Source organism: Triplophysa dalaica, chromosome 12 (genome assembly GCF_015846415.1).
Source record: "Triplophysa dalaica isolate WHDGS20190420 chromosome 12, ASM1584641v1, whole genome shotgun sequence".
Classification (NCBI taxonomy): domain Eukaryota; kingdom Metazoa; phylum Chordata; class Actinopteri; order Cypriniformes; family Nemacheilidae; genus Triplophysa; species Triplophysa dalaica.
This window is the reverse complement of record NC_079553.1, coordinates 19,957,354-19,972,412: the sequence shown is the minus strand read 5'-3', so window position 1 is coordinate 19,972,412 and position 15,059 is coordinate 19,957,354. Positions and strand designations below refer to the sequence as shown.

General features: G+C 38.5%; 2 protein-coding genes across 2 annotated transcripts; both read right to left on the bottom strand.

Moving 5' to 3' along the window:
- Positions 1-1,067: 1,067 nt before the first annotated feature.
- Positions 1,068-8,809, bottom strand: rpz (rapunzel). The gene is made up of 2 exons (XM_056761766.1): positions 8,764-8,809; positions 1,068-2,086 (listed from the first exon to the last, which is right to left on the bottom strand). Exon 2 carries the CDS (start codon positions 1,982-1,984, stop codon positions 1,445-1,447), a length of 540 nt encoding a protein of 179 aa, XP_056617744.1. The 5' UTR covers positions 1,985-2,086; positions 8,764-8,809; the 3' UTR covers positions 1,068-1,444.
- On the bottom strand, positions 4,944-7,485 carry rpz2 (rapunzel 2). Its single transcript, XM_056761764.1, has 2 exons — positions 6,699-7,485; positions 4,944-6,013 (listed from the first exon to the last, which is right to left on the bottom strand). The coding sequence occupies exons 1-2, from the start codon at positions 6,774-6,776 to the stop codon at positions 5,291-5,293; spliced, it is 801 nt and encodes a 266-aa protein (XP_056617742.1). The 5' UTR covers positions 6,777-7,485; the 3' UTR covers positions 4,944-5,290.
- Positions 8,810-15,059: the final 6,250 nt, after the last annotated feature.

Genomic DNA, 15,059 nt, shown 5'->3' with positions numbered 1-15,059 from the left:
AGCCGAAACTAGAGCACATCTATCGTGGAGGCTCTTTGTGTTTTTGAAACATTTAAAACACCATTTACAGCGTTTCACAAGACATGTTGTCTACAGAAGTTGCACAATCCCCGCTTGTTAAAGCCATTTTTTGTTTATTTGTACATTTATTTCAATTTTAAGTCTAGATTTTACATGTAAAAAATTATTTTAAATGTAACTCAGTTTTACCGCTTACGTGTAATTCCCAATCCAGAACACAATCTGTCAGATCTGTCTGGAAAAAACATAAAAAGCACTTTACACATAGAGAAAAATATAGGGGTCCTTAAAAACTTGCCTAATGTATTTCTCTTGCTATTTTGATATGTCCAGTCGGCATGTGTTTATTTAGTAAGTAAAGTATATTCAAGACATGTTTTGAGTGAGAAGCATGCAATTTAAGAAAATGCTAACAATTAAATAAAACCTGCTCGGTTCAGAAGTTTTAGATCTTCAGCAAACCATGAAAAACATTTAACCATTTGTTTAACCCTAACATTTTAAATGCCCTTAAAATAATGTTAAACAGAAACACTTACTGTGTGGACTGCTCTGATTTCCTTACTAGATCAGATATTCCACACAAAATTTGTCAATGTAGAGGTTTGGTACTAAAAAGAAACTCTAGTTACCCCAGTCTAACGGCAGTCTATCGCAGTCTCAGGAGTTAAGCTGTGAAATAGTGGATGTGGGAGTGTTGAGGGGTTGCCCCCCTCAAAATAAAAAACTCTTTACCTATTAACATAAACACATCCTTAACTACAACTTATTTAACAGAAGCTATATACATAAAGAAAACATTGTGACACTGTCTGTACTCAACAGGATACAAAAAAATTATTAGACTAAACCTTATTCTTTAACATGGAACCAACAGATTCTTAAATGAAAACGTCACAAACATAAACATTTCATCTATCTCCCTATATTATAAACACAACCCCAACAGACAGGGGCAGAGGATTCTCCAACATGGCTAGAACTTCATTTCATTTGACCATTTAACTGTATGCATCACACTTCAACACAGGCAAGTTCTTTTAAACTGAAAACCCAACTTCTTATGCGGTTTATCTTTGCTCTTGCTGTAGATTATACTGTACAGTAGTTTATCTTTTAATAGTGTTACAGTTTGTCCTATAATGATAAACTGAGCCAGCATAAACCTGTGATTGGAAAAAGTAGATTACAGAAAAAAAGGCCCATCACTATGCGTACAGTGTACGTCAGCAAAACCTGCAGTCATCGAGGACAAAATTGCATTAGATGGTTCAGGTTGATGGTGAAAAGGTCTGTTAAAGTGGAAACGGAAAGCAAGACATGCATACAAGAGAGCAACCAAGAAGTTGTTTAAGGCATTGGTTGTGCGTAATAAATCATATGCACCTCCTCAGCGCTTCCTGCATCTTCTCCTGCACGTTTTTCATCTTATCTTCCCACTCCGAGCCTCCACATCATCTTCTATGAAGGCATAGTAGCCCATCATCGCGATGAAACCAATGCAGAACAGGTAGGCGAGTCGGGTGCAGAGGTTCTCCATGACACTCCGGTCACCCTCAGAATGCTTCATATACACTTCTAGAATGGGCCGGCTGATGTGTTTGCGTTTCCCCATCACGCCATCCCAAAGCGTGTGCATGTTTTGGTCTTCGTTGTCATTCATGTATCTCTCTACGAAATCGTCCTTCTTGCGCTGCAGGTGCTCGGGCTTGGCTTCCACGATCTCCATGAATTTGCGGAACTGGTTGCGAAGGTTTTCTTCGATCTGGCCGTACTGTTTGTCAATCGTCTCCTTCCTGATCTGCTGCAAGGTTTGACGGTTCTGTTGTGAAATATCATCCAGGGCTCGATTCACGCTTCGGAACTCATGTTTGAGTATCTGGAGATCTTCATCGTCCACATGGTGCAGCACCACACGGATGAGAGACCCGGCCACGCCAAAGATGGGATTCTGGCCACGCATTCTAGAACCTTTATTAGACCTCTCTTCAGCTTCTCTGGGTCATCAAATATCTCATTGTCAGCCATTGCATCTGGAGGAAGAAGTCTCGATGAGAATTTTTACCTGAAAAAGGAAAAGGATTTGAAAGTGATTAAGCTGGTAAATATAATACATAAGAGTTATATTTATCTTATAAACGGCGAAGATTACATGGACCAACAATAGCAGTTCAGTCTCTGCCAAGTCAGTCAAATTTGCATTTTATGCAAATAAGAGTAATTTTCATATTCACCTGGAGACATGCGAAAATCACAGCCCTTCTGTGTGTTCACTGTAACACATCTCCATAAAAGGAAGGAAGGAGTCGGGAACCGGAAGACATTTTAAACATTTAATAAATTAATATAGCAGCCGGCGGCCCCTCACGGACGACCGCCGGCGAACAAAACATGAACATGAACATAAACATAAATATAAATACAAACATAACATAAGTTCGGGCCCGGTCCTCTCTCCTCGACGGTTCGGTCGCTCGTTCTCTTATATGCTCCCATCTATGGAAGCAAATAAGAGACATAATGTTTTGAAATTTAACAGCCTATGAATACTTGATTTTGAATTATTTTACTTTGGAAACCATGTATCTGAATTTATTTGTTTCGAATTTACCTCTATGAAATTTAAATATGAAAATTCTTGATTTCCAATTTAAAAACCTGAATTTAATGCTCACAAATTCAGATACAAAAAAAATCAACTTACAGAATTTCTGATAAAATAAATTCAGATTGATCAAATTTGATTGCTCTTATTCAGATCTCAAATTTCAAGTTAATACTTTTCAAAGAAAACATATGTCTAATTCGACTGCTCAAATTCAGATCGAAAAATTCAAGTTAAATATTCACATGGTAACATCCGGGCTACCCAGGATAGGAAAAACAGTTGAGCCCAGAGCCTGTCTGCAATTGAACCGAACCATTGAACTGAACCAATGAAACGAACCAATGAACCAAACCGACGTCGAAAAATAATAATAATAATAGTTCCAAAAAATAATAAGCAACAACATACTTTTGTTCTGTAGAGTCTGATTGTACATGAACAGCAAACTTACCGGAGCGCCTTCGTTTTCCCTAGAAGTCATCTTCTTTACAGGTTTAATATCCATGCCTTGGCCTCTTCTTGGATCATGACCATGGGCGCAAATCTCATTTAACAGTAGGGGCAATACATATAAAATTTCTCAAGAGCAATTTTTGAAGGGGACACAAATAATACATTCAAAATTGCACTTACTACAACACTTAGCGACAATAAGCATTAGACTTGCAGTCATACTATAACTGAACTGAAAAAATAAAGCTTTTTTCCATGTTTATATATTTTTTGTCTTTTGAAGACAGATGCTACATGTTGACATTGAGTCACTTTTTTAACACTTTTAAAATGTTATCCTGATTTATACTGCAACATTGTTTGACAAAGTAACCGTACATCGACATTATTGAGTGGTTGTTAATTTCCCCTGTAGTGGACAATCTCCGCCAACAAACTTTGTTCATGTTCGTGTACCCAAACAAACTTAAATTCTGAGTTGTACTCGTTGATGAATCGCCCGAGATTCATTAAACTTAATGTTCATCTTATCCGCCGCGCACATAGCCTACTGCACACAATAGATGCTGAGAAAACGACCTTCTCCAACTGAATGAAAGCTGTGCACCTTTGTGGACACTAGATATAGTGCCAACGTCACAAAACTGTAACCGGTATGTTCGCTTAAAATATAACAATGAATGCGAAACGGCTTCGGCGTGTCAGTTGCAGTGTGTGAAGTCCTATGTAACAAGCTACCGTTAACTAGCTAAGTAACGTTTTAATCGCTAACATAGAAGATTCATGGAAAAATCAGCTCGGTAATCAGCTTTTTTTGAAAGAACTTATTTATTAATGAATCAGCATCAACTACATTAAGGAGAATCACTTCATTTAAAGTGAATAAAATAGACTTCTTACTGGAGTTCAACAACCACTGATGAACTGAGCCGTATGACTGACTTGAATGTGTTGCGCAATGCGCAGGTGAGATGAATGTGGAGAGCAGGTATTGGGCCAAACCATTGTGAGAGGCAGGGGAGGGGGAACTCAACAGTTTCTGAACTAAAACGCATTTTTGCTTTTGTACTTTCTACTTATAACTAAATTAGATTAGATACACATAAATATATTTATGACAATAGCTAATTTAATTTATCGGGGGGGGGGACAACCCTAGGATAGAGGGGGACATGTCCCCTCCGACCCCCCCGGGATTTACGCCCATGATCATGACAGACAGTCAGGTTGTCATGCTCTGATAGGCCGCCCGACGTCGGTTCAATGGTTCGGTTCAATGATTCGGTTCAATGGTTCGGTTCAATTGCAGACGGGCTTTGGGCTCAACTGTTTTTCCTATCCTGGGTAGCCCATGTTACCATTTGAATATTTAACTTGAATTTTTCGATCTGAATTTGAGCAGTCGAATTAGACATATGTTTTCTTTGAAAAGTATTAACTTGAAATTTGAGATCTGAATAAGAGCAATCAAATTTGATCAATCTGAATTTATTTTATCTGAAATTCTGTAAGTTGATTTTTTTTTGTATCTGAATTTGTGAGCATTAAATTCAGGTTTTTAAATTGGAAATCAAGAATTTTCATATTTAAATTTCATAGAGGTAAATTCGAAACAAATAAATTCAGATACATGGTTTCCAAAGTAAAATTATTCAAAATCAAGTATTCATAGGCTGTTAAATTTCAAAACATTATGTCTCTTATTTGCTTCCCATCTCCTACGTGATTCGAGGCCGGTGTGCGCACAGCTGGCGCTAATTCACAATTACTCACCGGACTCGAACCACAGTCCCGCCCCGCCTACTCTACTACATTCACATTTAACATGACATGAAGAAATACAAAGACTGATTTTCATGAATTGAGAGAAAAATATAACCATTTATTGAGCTCACAAGGCAAAGATGGTCCACAAAACAAGACACTCAATTCTGTTAATAACTGCTCACGATATGCAACTTAAAGATTTAAACGTGTTGCTTCTTTGCATTTTACTCAGTCACACTAAAATGACTCGCATCATGCTTTAAAAAGGCTTTGGTTGATATATATTAAGAGCTTGCATTACACGTACAAAGTATCTATCATGAACAGCTGAGGAAGAGTCAACCATTTTACATTTTTCTCGATTAAATCCTGCTCATGACATTCGACAGTTTAGCATAAAATGGATTTGTCTGAGCAATCTTTCAGTGCATCATCCCACCCTCAGTTCTCCTGTTCACATTGGTCCAGAACTTCCTGCATCTTGGTTTGAATATCAATGACCCTTTTGCCCCATTTGTCTCTCAGTTCTTCCTCGTCAACTTCTTTGACCGAGGTGTAGGCCATCAGTGCTATAAGACCGATGTGGAACAGGTGAGACATATGTGAGCATCTGGCCTCCATCACGCTTCTGTTCCTCTTGCATTCATCCAGGTAGACCTTCAGCATCTGCCCCCCAAACAGAGACTCGGTGCCCATCACTCCACGATAAAACACGTCTAAGCTCATGCCGCTTTTGTCGCTCTCGTAGATCTCCACAAAGTCATCCATGTGACGCTTGGTGTTGTCTGGGTCCTGCTTTACCTTCTCCACCATGGTATTAAAGGCTCCGTACTGATGCTTGATGAACTCCTCATATTTACCGAAAGTTTCGTTGATTTCATCGATGCAGATCTTTCGAAGGGTTTGCTTGTTCTTCTCCGAGATTGTTTCCAACTTTTGGTGGATCTGCTTAAAGTCCTTGGCCAGCTCATGGTCCTCCTTCTCCACCAGGCCTCTCCTAACCACTCCAACTACAGAAGTCACAAACCCAAAGAGAGGATCTATAGAGGAGGCGAAGGAGGAGACCTTCTCCACATAGCCCAACACTTTGGCCGCGGTCATTCCTATCTCCTGATTTTTTGCCATCGGTAGGTCTGAAAGTTGCTCTTTCGGTCCGCTGCGATTCTGAAATGAGAGGAAACACATCTGATTAAAAAATATTTTAAACCTCCTTGGACATTAAAAATCATGTTCTAGTTTTTTTTCTCAGTAAAAATACTTTAGTTGAATAATTCCTATCATGTTTTTTGGAAGGTTGCTGTCCAGTCATGAACCTGCTAGCATCCCGAGTTGTTACATATTTACCATTTAGTCTAAATGTCTTTCTTCTTTTAGTATAAACAGTGTTGCAATGTAAGACAAAAGACATTAAGTTTAAAGCTATCAGTAAACAGGTGAAAGTTCACACAACAGGTTTTCGTGCTTTTAACACTCACAGGATGCAACACTTAAACCCAGACAAAAAAGCAATTTAATTTAACATACTGTAACCTAAATCGGTTTGTACAGGAAAACACATTCAGAAAACATTATCTACATTGCATAATGAATGATGTCATACTCGAGTTTCGCTATAAAGTAAACAAAATACAAAACCACCGTTTACTTTCTCTTATAACGTGCGGTTGTCTCTATCGGCTTTCTAGACTGAATGAATGCTGGCAATAGATCAGGCTAATACAGTTAGCTCAAAAGAGAGAGGTTAGATGAAACAGCAAATATTTTATTAAATTACTCCAAACTCTTGTCACAAGATGCACGCTCGGTAAAACCCGAGAAGCAGAAAAATGAGCCAAACTATGAATCTTACCTGTAATGTGTCTGTAGTTGGTTTCTTCCTAATGGTAACTTGAAGCAGTAGCCACCATTTCACTGTCCGCTCTGTCATATAGAGGCAGGATGAGGGAGTGACTCATGCCAAAGCAAAGCTCATTGGCTTAGGAGGGGAAAAAACACACATGCAGCCTTTCGGCAGTCTCTTTCTGGTGAACACACGCCCTGCGCGGAAAATGGTTGCAATGCTGTTTGCCAAGTTCAGCAAATGGTTGTCCCATAGAGGCGAGTATGATTAATAATGGAGCCGATGAGCGATTAAAAATACATTTAGTACGTCTGGGTTAAAAAAAGATTAAGCAATTCAGTATTTGAATTTTATTGTCGGAATCTAAAAACGTGAAGAAAAGCACAAAATAGAGGCAGAAAACATTTGAATGCAACAATTGGGTGTTAATGTCGTAATTGACAAATACATTTATGAACTAGTTTGACCTATTAAAATTTAGAAAGTAACACAAGTTAAAGCTTATTCAGGGCTCAATAATAAGGATAATCTTTAGTTGTGTTTTCATTACGTTCTGCAATGAATGGAACAATTGTTGTTCCAAGACAATCACGAAAAGAGGTTTTGTCTAAATGACTTGTGACAGTCTTGAAAGCGTCAGTTGGAAAGAGATGAAAAATATAAAAAATTATGCAAATCAGTAATGCTTTGTTATGCTTACGCATATGTAATGTGTTGTTCAATAGCTGTCATCTATGACATGAATGATTTTTGGTGAGGCCAATAAATAAACAAATATAAAATAATAAATCCATGCTGTTGTACTCTGATTTTAGACCAGATGGAAATGTCTATTAAGGTCATGACTCATTGGAGAATTTCACATGAATATTATTGGGTAAGCTGTCAAACCACCAAGTGCATAGATATTTCACAATATCTATGCGGAGATCTAATAGTATCTATATTTCATCTCTTTTTTTCTCTATTCATCACCTTTTCTGAAGCCTGTAACAGATATTCAGCTACCTTTTTAGGTCAAAGGAGTAGCTCACCTTAAAAGAAAAACTCTGCCATCTTTTACTTAACTTCTTTTCATTTTAAACCTGTATGACTCTCTTTGTTCTGCAAAGCACAAACGAATGGTGGTAACCAAATTGCCACTCAAAAGCTTTGTTGTGCTCTTAACAAGTTCTAGTTTAGACAAGTGCTAGTTTTGGCAAAGGGAAGAGACTAGTCAAAGAAAGAGTCATCTATACTCTGTGCATAACTCGTAAAAATAAGTTAAATACATCACTAAATTGAAAGGTTTAAACAGTCTAGGTCTAGGATGTACCTTAGGCCAGAGTCTCATATTTTTTCAATTTCAATCCATTAACCTATAAAGTATACTTGAACCATTCATTTGCAACTAATAAATATTCATTACAGTTTTGTTTGGAAATAGTTTGAAATACTTAAGCTGTTAAGCACAATGCTAAACAATGCCGTATGTCGTCTGATTCAGGAAGTGACAGCTCTCACTTCTCCGAGGAGCGGCCATTTTTAAAACATCACATGAATTCACTTAGACAAGTGAATCTGCTAATAGTCTCATTAAAAAACACACACAAAACAAACAAGAAAGCATACAAAATGCATGATTACAGTACATTTAAATGCTTTTTATTCTTTTTGGATCATTATTAACAGTTTTTTCTCTTTCTTACTCAGAGCCTGTTTGGGCACTTCCCTTGGAGAAACAGCCCATGGCTCAAGACAAAACAACATCTGGCCAACTTAATCATGGCAAAACATTAAAATACAACATACTTGTGTGTTTTCTCAAATCATGTGAGTATTTCAAAGAGTTTAAAGCCCAACTAAAGTGGATAACTTGTAGCTACATGCTGTCTACCCTGTTATGGCTCCCCCTAGCAGTACCCTACATATTTCCTTGTTCATGCTAAGCAAGATATCCATTTCCAACCCTAAACAGACACAATGTAGGAGCTGTAAAAATCTATATACAGACAAATATAAAAGCCAACGTGCATCTAAATGATGCCATCCATCCATTAGTGACCTTCCCATTGGAGAACATAGCTCCTCTTACCTTTTTAGATTGCTACCACCCTCTCCAAAGTCCCAATTTGACTGCACTTCTTCTTACCAGCAATCTTTATATACATATCAATAACGTCTCTACCATTTAGGCTCAATATGGAGGGGTGTTCAGAAACCATGTAAGTCTTTACTTGCTCCATTCCAGTGACATTTGTGAAGCCCTATTGACAAGCCCCCTCCTCAAGCCACAGATGTCCTCCCCTAGTGACATTCAAATATTCCAGCCTTCCAACAGCCAGACAGTCTGATACAGAGAACCAACTGTCATTCTGGAGGCAGCTGAGAGCGCAAAGTGTCTCCGAAGAGGCCAGCTGCCAAACATTGCCTTTGGTTACAATAGATAAAAACTATTTGTGGATGATATTTTATTTAAATTAAATTTAAAATAAAATAGTGAGTGTTGGATTAAACGAAATTTATGAAAATGGATAATTTAAATACGAGTCATCCATTGCACATGCAGGACCAGAGTTGGGAATGAAAGCTCTAAAATGGCTTGGGTATGTATCCAAATAATGAATAAGCTGTAATGGCTCTTTTTAGCTAAATTAAAAATAAATATTAAGGGTTAATGGCCAACAGGGATGGATGTTCCGATTCAAAATGGATTAGTGTTGAAGCAATGGTTTGTATCGGTATGAAAAGCCTCTTTGTCATGATCATACACATAGACCTCACCGAAGTACTCCTTCCCTAAGGACAATAAACATTCTCCAAAATAGAACTCTTCTTTTCTCTCTTTTATGTATAGAGAATCCACAGACAACAAAACATTTAACAATTAAGAAATGCATATTCATTGCACATATACTGCATGGTTAAGTAGCGACAATAGTGTAATGAGTGCATGGGCGTAAATCCCGGGGGGACGGAGGAGACAAGTCCCCCTCTATCCGAGAGTTGTCCCCCTCCATCAATTAAACTCGCATTCGCTATTGTCATAAATATGTTTATGTTTACCTAAACTAATTGTGTAATTAGAAGAAAATACAAACGCAAAAAATATGTTTAGAGTTTAACAACTGTCGAGTTCCCCCTCCCCTGCCTCTCACAGTGGTTTGGCCCACTGCCTGCTCTACCCGTTCATCTCACCTGCGCTTTGGTAACCACCGATTCTGCCATGCAGGTCCCGTGTCACACACAGCCGCGAACATACCGGTTACAACGTTGGCACTATATTTAGCGTCCACAAAAGGTGTATAGCTTTTATTCAGGAGGATGTTTTCTCAGTATCTATTTTATGCAGTATGTGAGCGGCGGATAAGCTAAACATTCAGTTTACTGAAACTCGAGTGATTCATCAACGAGCACAACAAAGGATTTAAGCATCTGTCACCGTTTCTGACTGTTTATTTGGCTAAACTAACATGAATAAAGTTTGTTGGAGGAGGCAGTCCACTACAGGGGAAAATAACAACCACTCATTAATGTCGACGGAAACTTTTTCAGACGATGTTTCAGCATAAATCAAGATAAAAAGTGACTCATTGTTAAACATGTAGTATCATGGGTAGTGTGTTTTTATATTTGTTACTGTCTTTAAAACAAAGACAAAAAATATATAAATGGAAAAAAGCTCTATTGTTCACATTTATTACAGTATGTGACAGTTCAGTTCAGTTCAGTTATAATATGACTGTAAGTCTGCATGATGAACCTATAAACCTAATGAAAATTGTCGCTCAGTGTCGTAGTAAGTACAATTTTGACTATATTATTTGTGTCCGCTTCAAAATTTGCTCTTGAGAAATGTTATATGCCTCGTCCCCCCCTACTGTCAAATGAGATTTTCGCCCATGGTTCAGGTATAATATGACTGCATGTCTGTATGATAAACCTGTGAACCTAATGCTTAGTGTCGTTGTTAGTACTATTTTGACTGTATTATTTGTGTCCCCTTAAAAAATTGCTCTAGAGAAATTGTATGTGTATTGTACCCCCTACTGTTAAATGAGATTAACGCCCATGGGTAAATCTGTGGTAAATAACACCTCTAAATAGTTGTAAGCAGTTTTATTCTATGAGCTTAAACAATAATTATTACCTGCTTCTGATTTTTTAAAGCCTTATTGTGTCTTAAAAATGGCTGTTGCTAACAAGCTTCTAAAAGTGTCTACTTTTTTGGGGGAACGTTAGATGTCATCGCTCATGAAAAGCTCACAAATAATGCAACATGGGCACATTCAAAAATCATGATGATAAAGAATGATAATAAAGACGCTTTTTGGAATATTTTCATAGGCTACATATTAATATTGGTGGTCAGAAACAATACAAATACTATATTAATAACCAAAATAATCTTGAATTCATTATATACACAATGTTTTTAGCCATATTTTGACCTTTTTCATGTTGATTTTACCACCTGTGCCTGTGTATTTATATATCTGATCTTATGTTTGATGTATTATATTTTACTGTTATGGAACACATGTGTTCTTCGCTGTAGCGAAAGAGAACAGGTAGTTTGCAACCATTTGACGTCACGGATTTTGAGGGAAATACTTTTTTAGTTTATGAATACTGTGACACACATTTTTTTTGTTTCACATCTTTATATATTAAGCCTTACTTTTCTCTATACCCAAGGTTCCTTTTAAAAATAAAGTTCATAATTTTTGTGCCCCCTTTTTAAGTGTGACAGAGCGACTGCATTTGAGTTCTTTCAAAAATATTAATTTCTCTCAATGGGTAGACACATCAACATCTTCTTGGCCGGACGGAACCACATGCTTTCATAAATATTTAATTATTTGTCCTGACTTGTCTTTAAATCTGGTAAAAGTAAAAATCGATGTTGAAAATGTTGACAAACACATTTTGGATAATCTTCCCATGAACACCTCAGGGCATGTGAGCAGAAGCTAAAAAAATCACACATGCTCATGGTGGATGCATCAATCATTTTGATGTTTTTGCCCAAAGTATAGCCTGTCATAAGTATTCTTACGAAGTGCACGCTGTATGCTGGGAAACCGGTTATATACTTAGCCAGAATCAGATGTTTGTTTCAAGGCAAGATTTAGAGAAACTAGTCCATGATTTCATCACCAGCAGGGTAGATTACTGTAATGGACTCCTTACAGGTCTTCCCAAAAAGACAATCAGACAGCTGCAGCTCATACAGAACGCTGCTGTCAGGATTCTGACCAGAACCAAAAAATCTGAGCATATCACTCCAATCGTCAGGTCCTTACACTGGTTACCAGTTACTTTTAGAATCAACTTCAAAGTATTATTAATTGTCTATAAATCACTTAATGGTCTCCATCAGGATCAAGTCAGTTAGACATAACAAGGGTTCAGTCAAAACCAGTGGCGACTGCTGATCTTTTAAAGAGGGAAGCCCATTTTCGGCCTAAATCATAAAAATTGTCCATTTATTTATATGTGAATTCTGCCCTACGTTCCTTTTCAAGAAAATGCTCTGTAACCCTGTCGTATCAACTAGGCGTCTTTTCCAGTGACTTGACCAGTGTCCTCTCAATGGCCAGCAGAGCTAGGCTGCTTAAACGGCCTTGGCCCATTGTGTTACGGGTGTAGGACTTGAGCCGCTTTAAACAGGAGAAGCTCCTTTCTACACCTGCAGATGTAGCTCCAATTGTTGCCACTAATGAGAACAGTTTGTAAAGCTGAGGCATTGCACTGTCCAACTCCATGTCTTTAAGGAACACCAAGTAATCACACAGCTTTGCCCTGTTACTCTGCAAGTCCTGATCTGAATACAGGACTTGAAGTTCAGACCTCAGTCTCCCTGAAACAAAGTGATGGCCATAACTTTTCAGGACACTTTGGAAGGCCTCCTCTGGAAATGCTTGTCTCATGTCATCAAATTTCCCTGGATTGACTAATTCTAAGAAAAGCATACTTTCCAAATTTGAAAAACGTCGAGGAATCTGCTCTAAGATGTTATCAAGGATGGCCATGTACAGATTTCTGTAGCGCTCTTGGGGATCCTGCAATTGGGTCAGACGGCGCTTTCTCATGGGCTCATCTCTTGGGTCTGATGTGAGATCTGCTGCTTTGGCATAAACAGCTTGGAAAGCCCCCTCTGACCTCTTCTCTTTGACAAATGCAAGAAGAGACTCAATTCTTTTCTTGCAGTAAAGTACATCCATCGCTCTCTGCTGGACAATATCAAAGAACACATCAGTCTCAGAGAAGATTTGTTCATATGTGTACAACATGAACACAAACTCAAAATCCTCCAGTTTCCTCACGAAGCCTTTGGCACAATCCAGTGTATCATATCTGCAATGATGTTATCAAATGTCTGCAGAAGGCCATCATAATTGTTTGCCACAGTGCTCACTATCCTTGATGTGAAATTCCATCGAGTAGGAGCGTTTCTGGGCAACCTTGAGCAGCCTGCAGACTCCAGAAAAGACGTCCTCTTTTTGGATTTTGAGAAAAATCTGGCAAACCCAGAGAGTGATGCAAAAAAAATTCTGCACTCAGGCAAGCATTTGGCCCCCTGTGACAGCACCAGATGCAGTCTGTGTGCACAGCAATGCACAAACATTGCACTGGGGGCTATTGCTTTCATTTTGACCTGCAGACCATTAAGAGCTGAAGCCATGACAGCAGCCCCATCATAGGTCCGTGCCACAAGCTTATCCTTAAAATTGTAGCCCTGCATTTTCTCATTTAAAACATCAAAAACGGACTGAGCATCTCGCCCCCCAGAAACATCAAAAAACCCAATGAAGAGCTCCTGAATTTTACCTGCACTATCCACATAGCGAACAATGACAGAGAGTTGGGCACGGCAGGATATATCAGTGGTTTCATCCACCTGCCATCTAAAAAAGGGAGCATCCTGAATTTCATCTCTGATCTGATCAGAATCGGTGGCTGCAAGAGCAGAGATCAAGTCATTTTTAATAGTGTGTGACATACCAGAAAACACAGTTGAGGACTCGAATTGTGTGGACAGGACAGAGTCATATTTAGCTAATGTTTCTTTGAACTCTCTGAAATTCCCCTTGTTGGATGATTCTCTACTCTCATCATGTCCCCTAAATGACAGCTCCTGCAGGCCAAGCAAGGATCTAACATCAATAAGGCGGTTTAGGAAGGCCCTGTTTTGTTTAACAGTTTCATTATGTTTAGCCACTTGAATGCGAGCACCTTTATTGATTGCATGCTCAACCCTGATCCTGCCCATGCAACTTAATCTTGCACATGCACTCACATGTTCATTGCTATTTTCATGCCTTTTATATGCCCTGTCAAAGTTCGACAGATCTCCAAACCCCAATTTTGACCAAACAACACATCCATGAGATGGTTTCATCAAGAGACATGGCCAGCAGTACATTTTCTTTTTCACAGCACTTCCAGTCAGCCAGCTAACTTTGTCATACCAGGAGAGCTGAAAAGACCTGTTACTTTTCCCTATCTTTTGCACTAAATCAATCTTAGGTGTTAATCTGCCCTGCTGTTTAATTCTAAGTTTCTCCTCGTAAGGAAGGCTTTCTAATGGCTTTGCCAAAATCAGGTCGACAATATTAGCACTGTCTGCCATCGTGTGCAGTTTGCTAGCTGGCTAGTTCGGACTATATGAATTAATGAACAAACGATCTAATATATATATGTAATCTTTAACTCAACGGGTGGAAATGTGGGAATTATGTTAAACTGAAACAATGAATGTGGTGTGAAATTGTGTGAAATATACGATGAAGGTTGCAGCAGTTTGTCTTTCGACTACACATGCAAAATCCGCGATGGGACTGAGTTGGAAATGGAAACACAGAGTGATACGCGTCATAATCTGAAGACCACGCCCACGCCCACACCAACCGTCTCTTTTCATTGCGGGAAGCTGCCGCCTCCTTGTCATTTATGGGGAAACCGGTTATATAACATAGCCAGAATCAGATGTTTGTTTCAAGGCAAGGTTTAGAGAAACTAGTCCATGATTTCATCACCAGCAGGGTGGATTACTGTAATGGACTCCTTATAAGTCTTCCCAAAAAGACAATCATACAGCTGCAGCTCATACAGAACGCTGCTGTCAGGATTCTGGCCAGAACCAAAAAATCTGAGCATATCACTCCAATCGTCAGGTCCTTACACTGGTTACCAGTTACTTTTAGAATCAACTTCAAAGTATTATTAATTGTCTATAAATCACTTAATGGTCTCCATCAGGATCAAGTCAGTTAGACATAACAAGGGTTCAGTCAAAACCAGTGGCGACTGCTGATCTTTTAAAGAGGGGAAGCTCATTTTCGGCCTAAATCATAAAAATTGTCCATTTATTTATATGTAAATTCT

Bases quoted from the DNA above. Each gene is read 5' to 3' on its own strand.
- rpz (XM_056761766.1), bottom strand. From the start codon at position 1,984: ATGCGTGGCCAGAATCCCATCTTTGGCGTGGCCGGGTCTCTCATCCGT.
- rpz2 (XM_056761764.1), bottom strand. From the start codon at position 6,776: ATGACAGAGCGGACAGTGAAATGGTGGCTACTGCTTCAAGTTACCATT. The intron at 6,014-6,698 runs GTAAGATTCATA...CTCTCATTTCAG, and splicing joins CAACTACAGACACATTACAG to AATCGCAGCGGACCGAAAGA.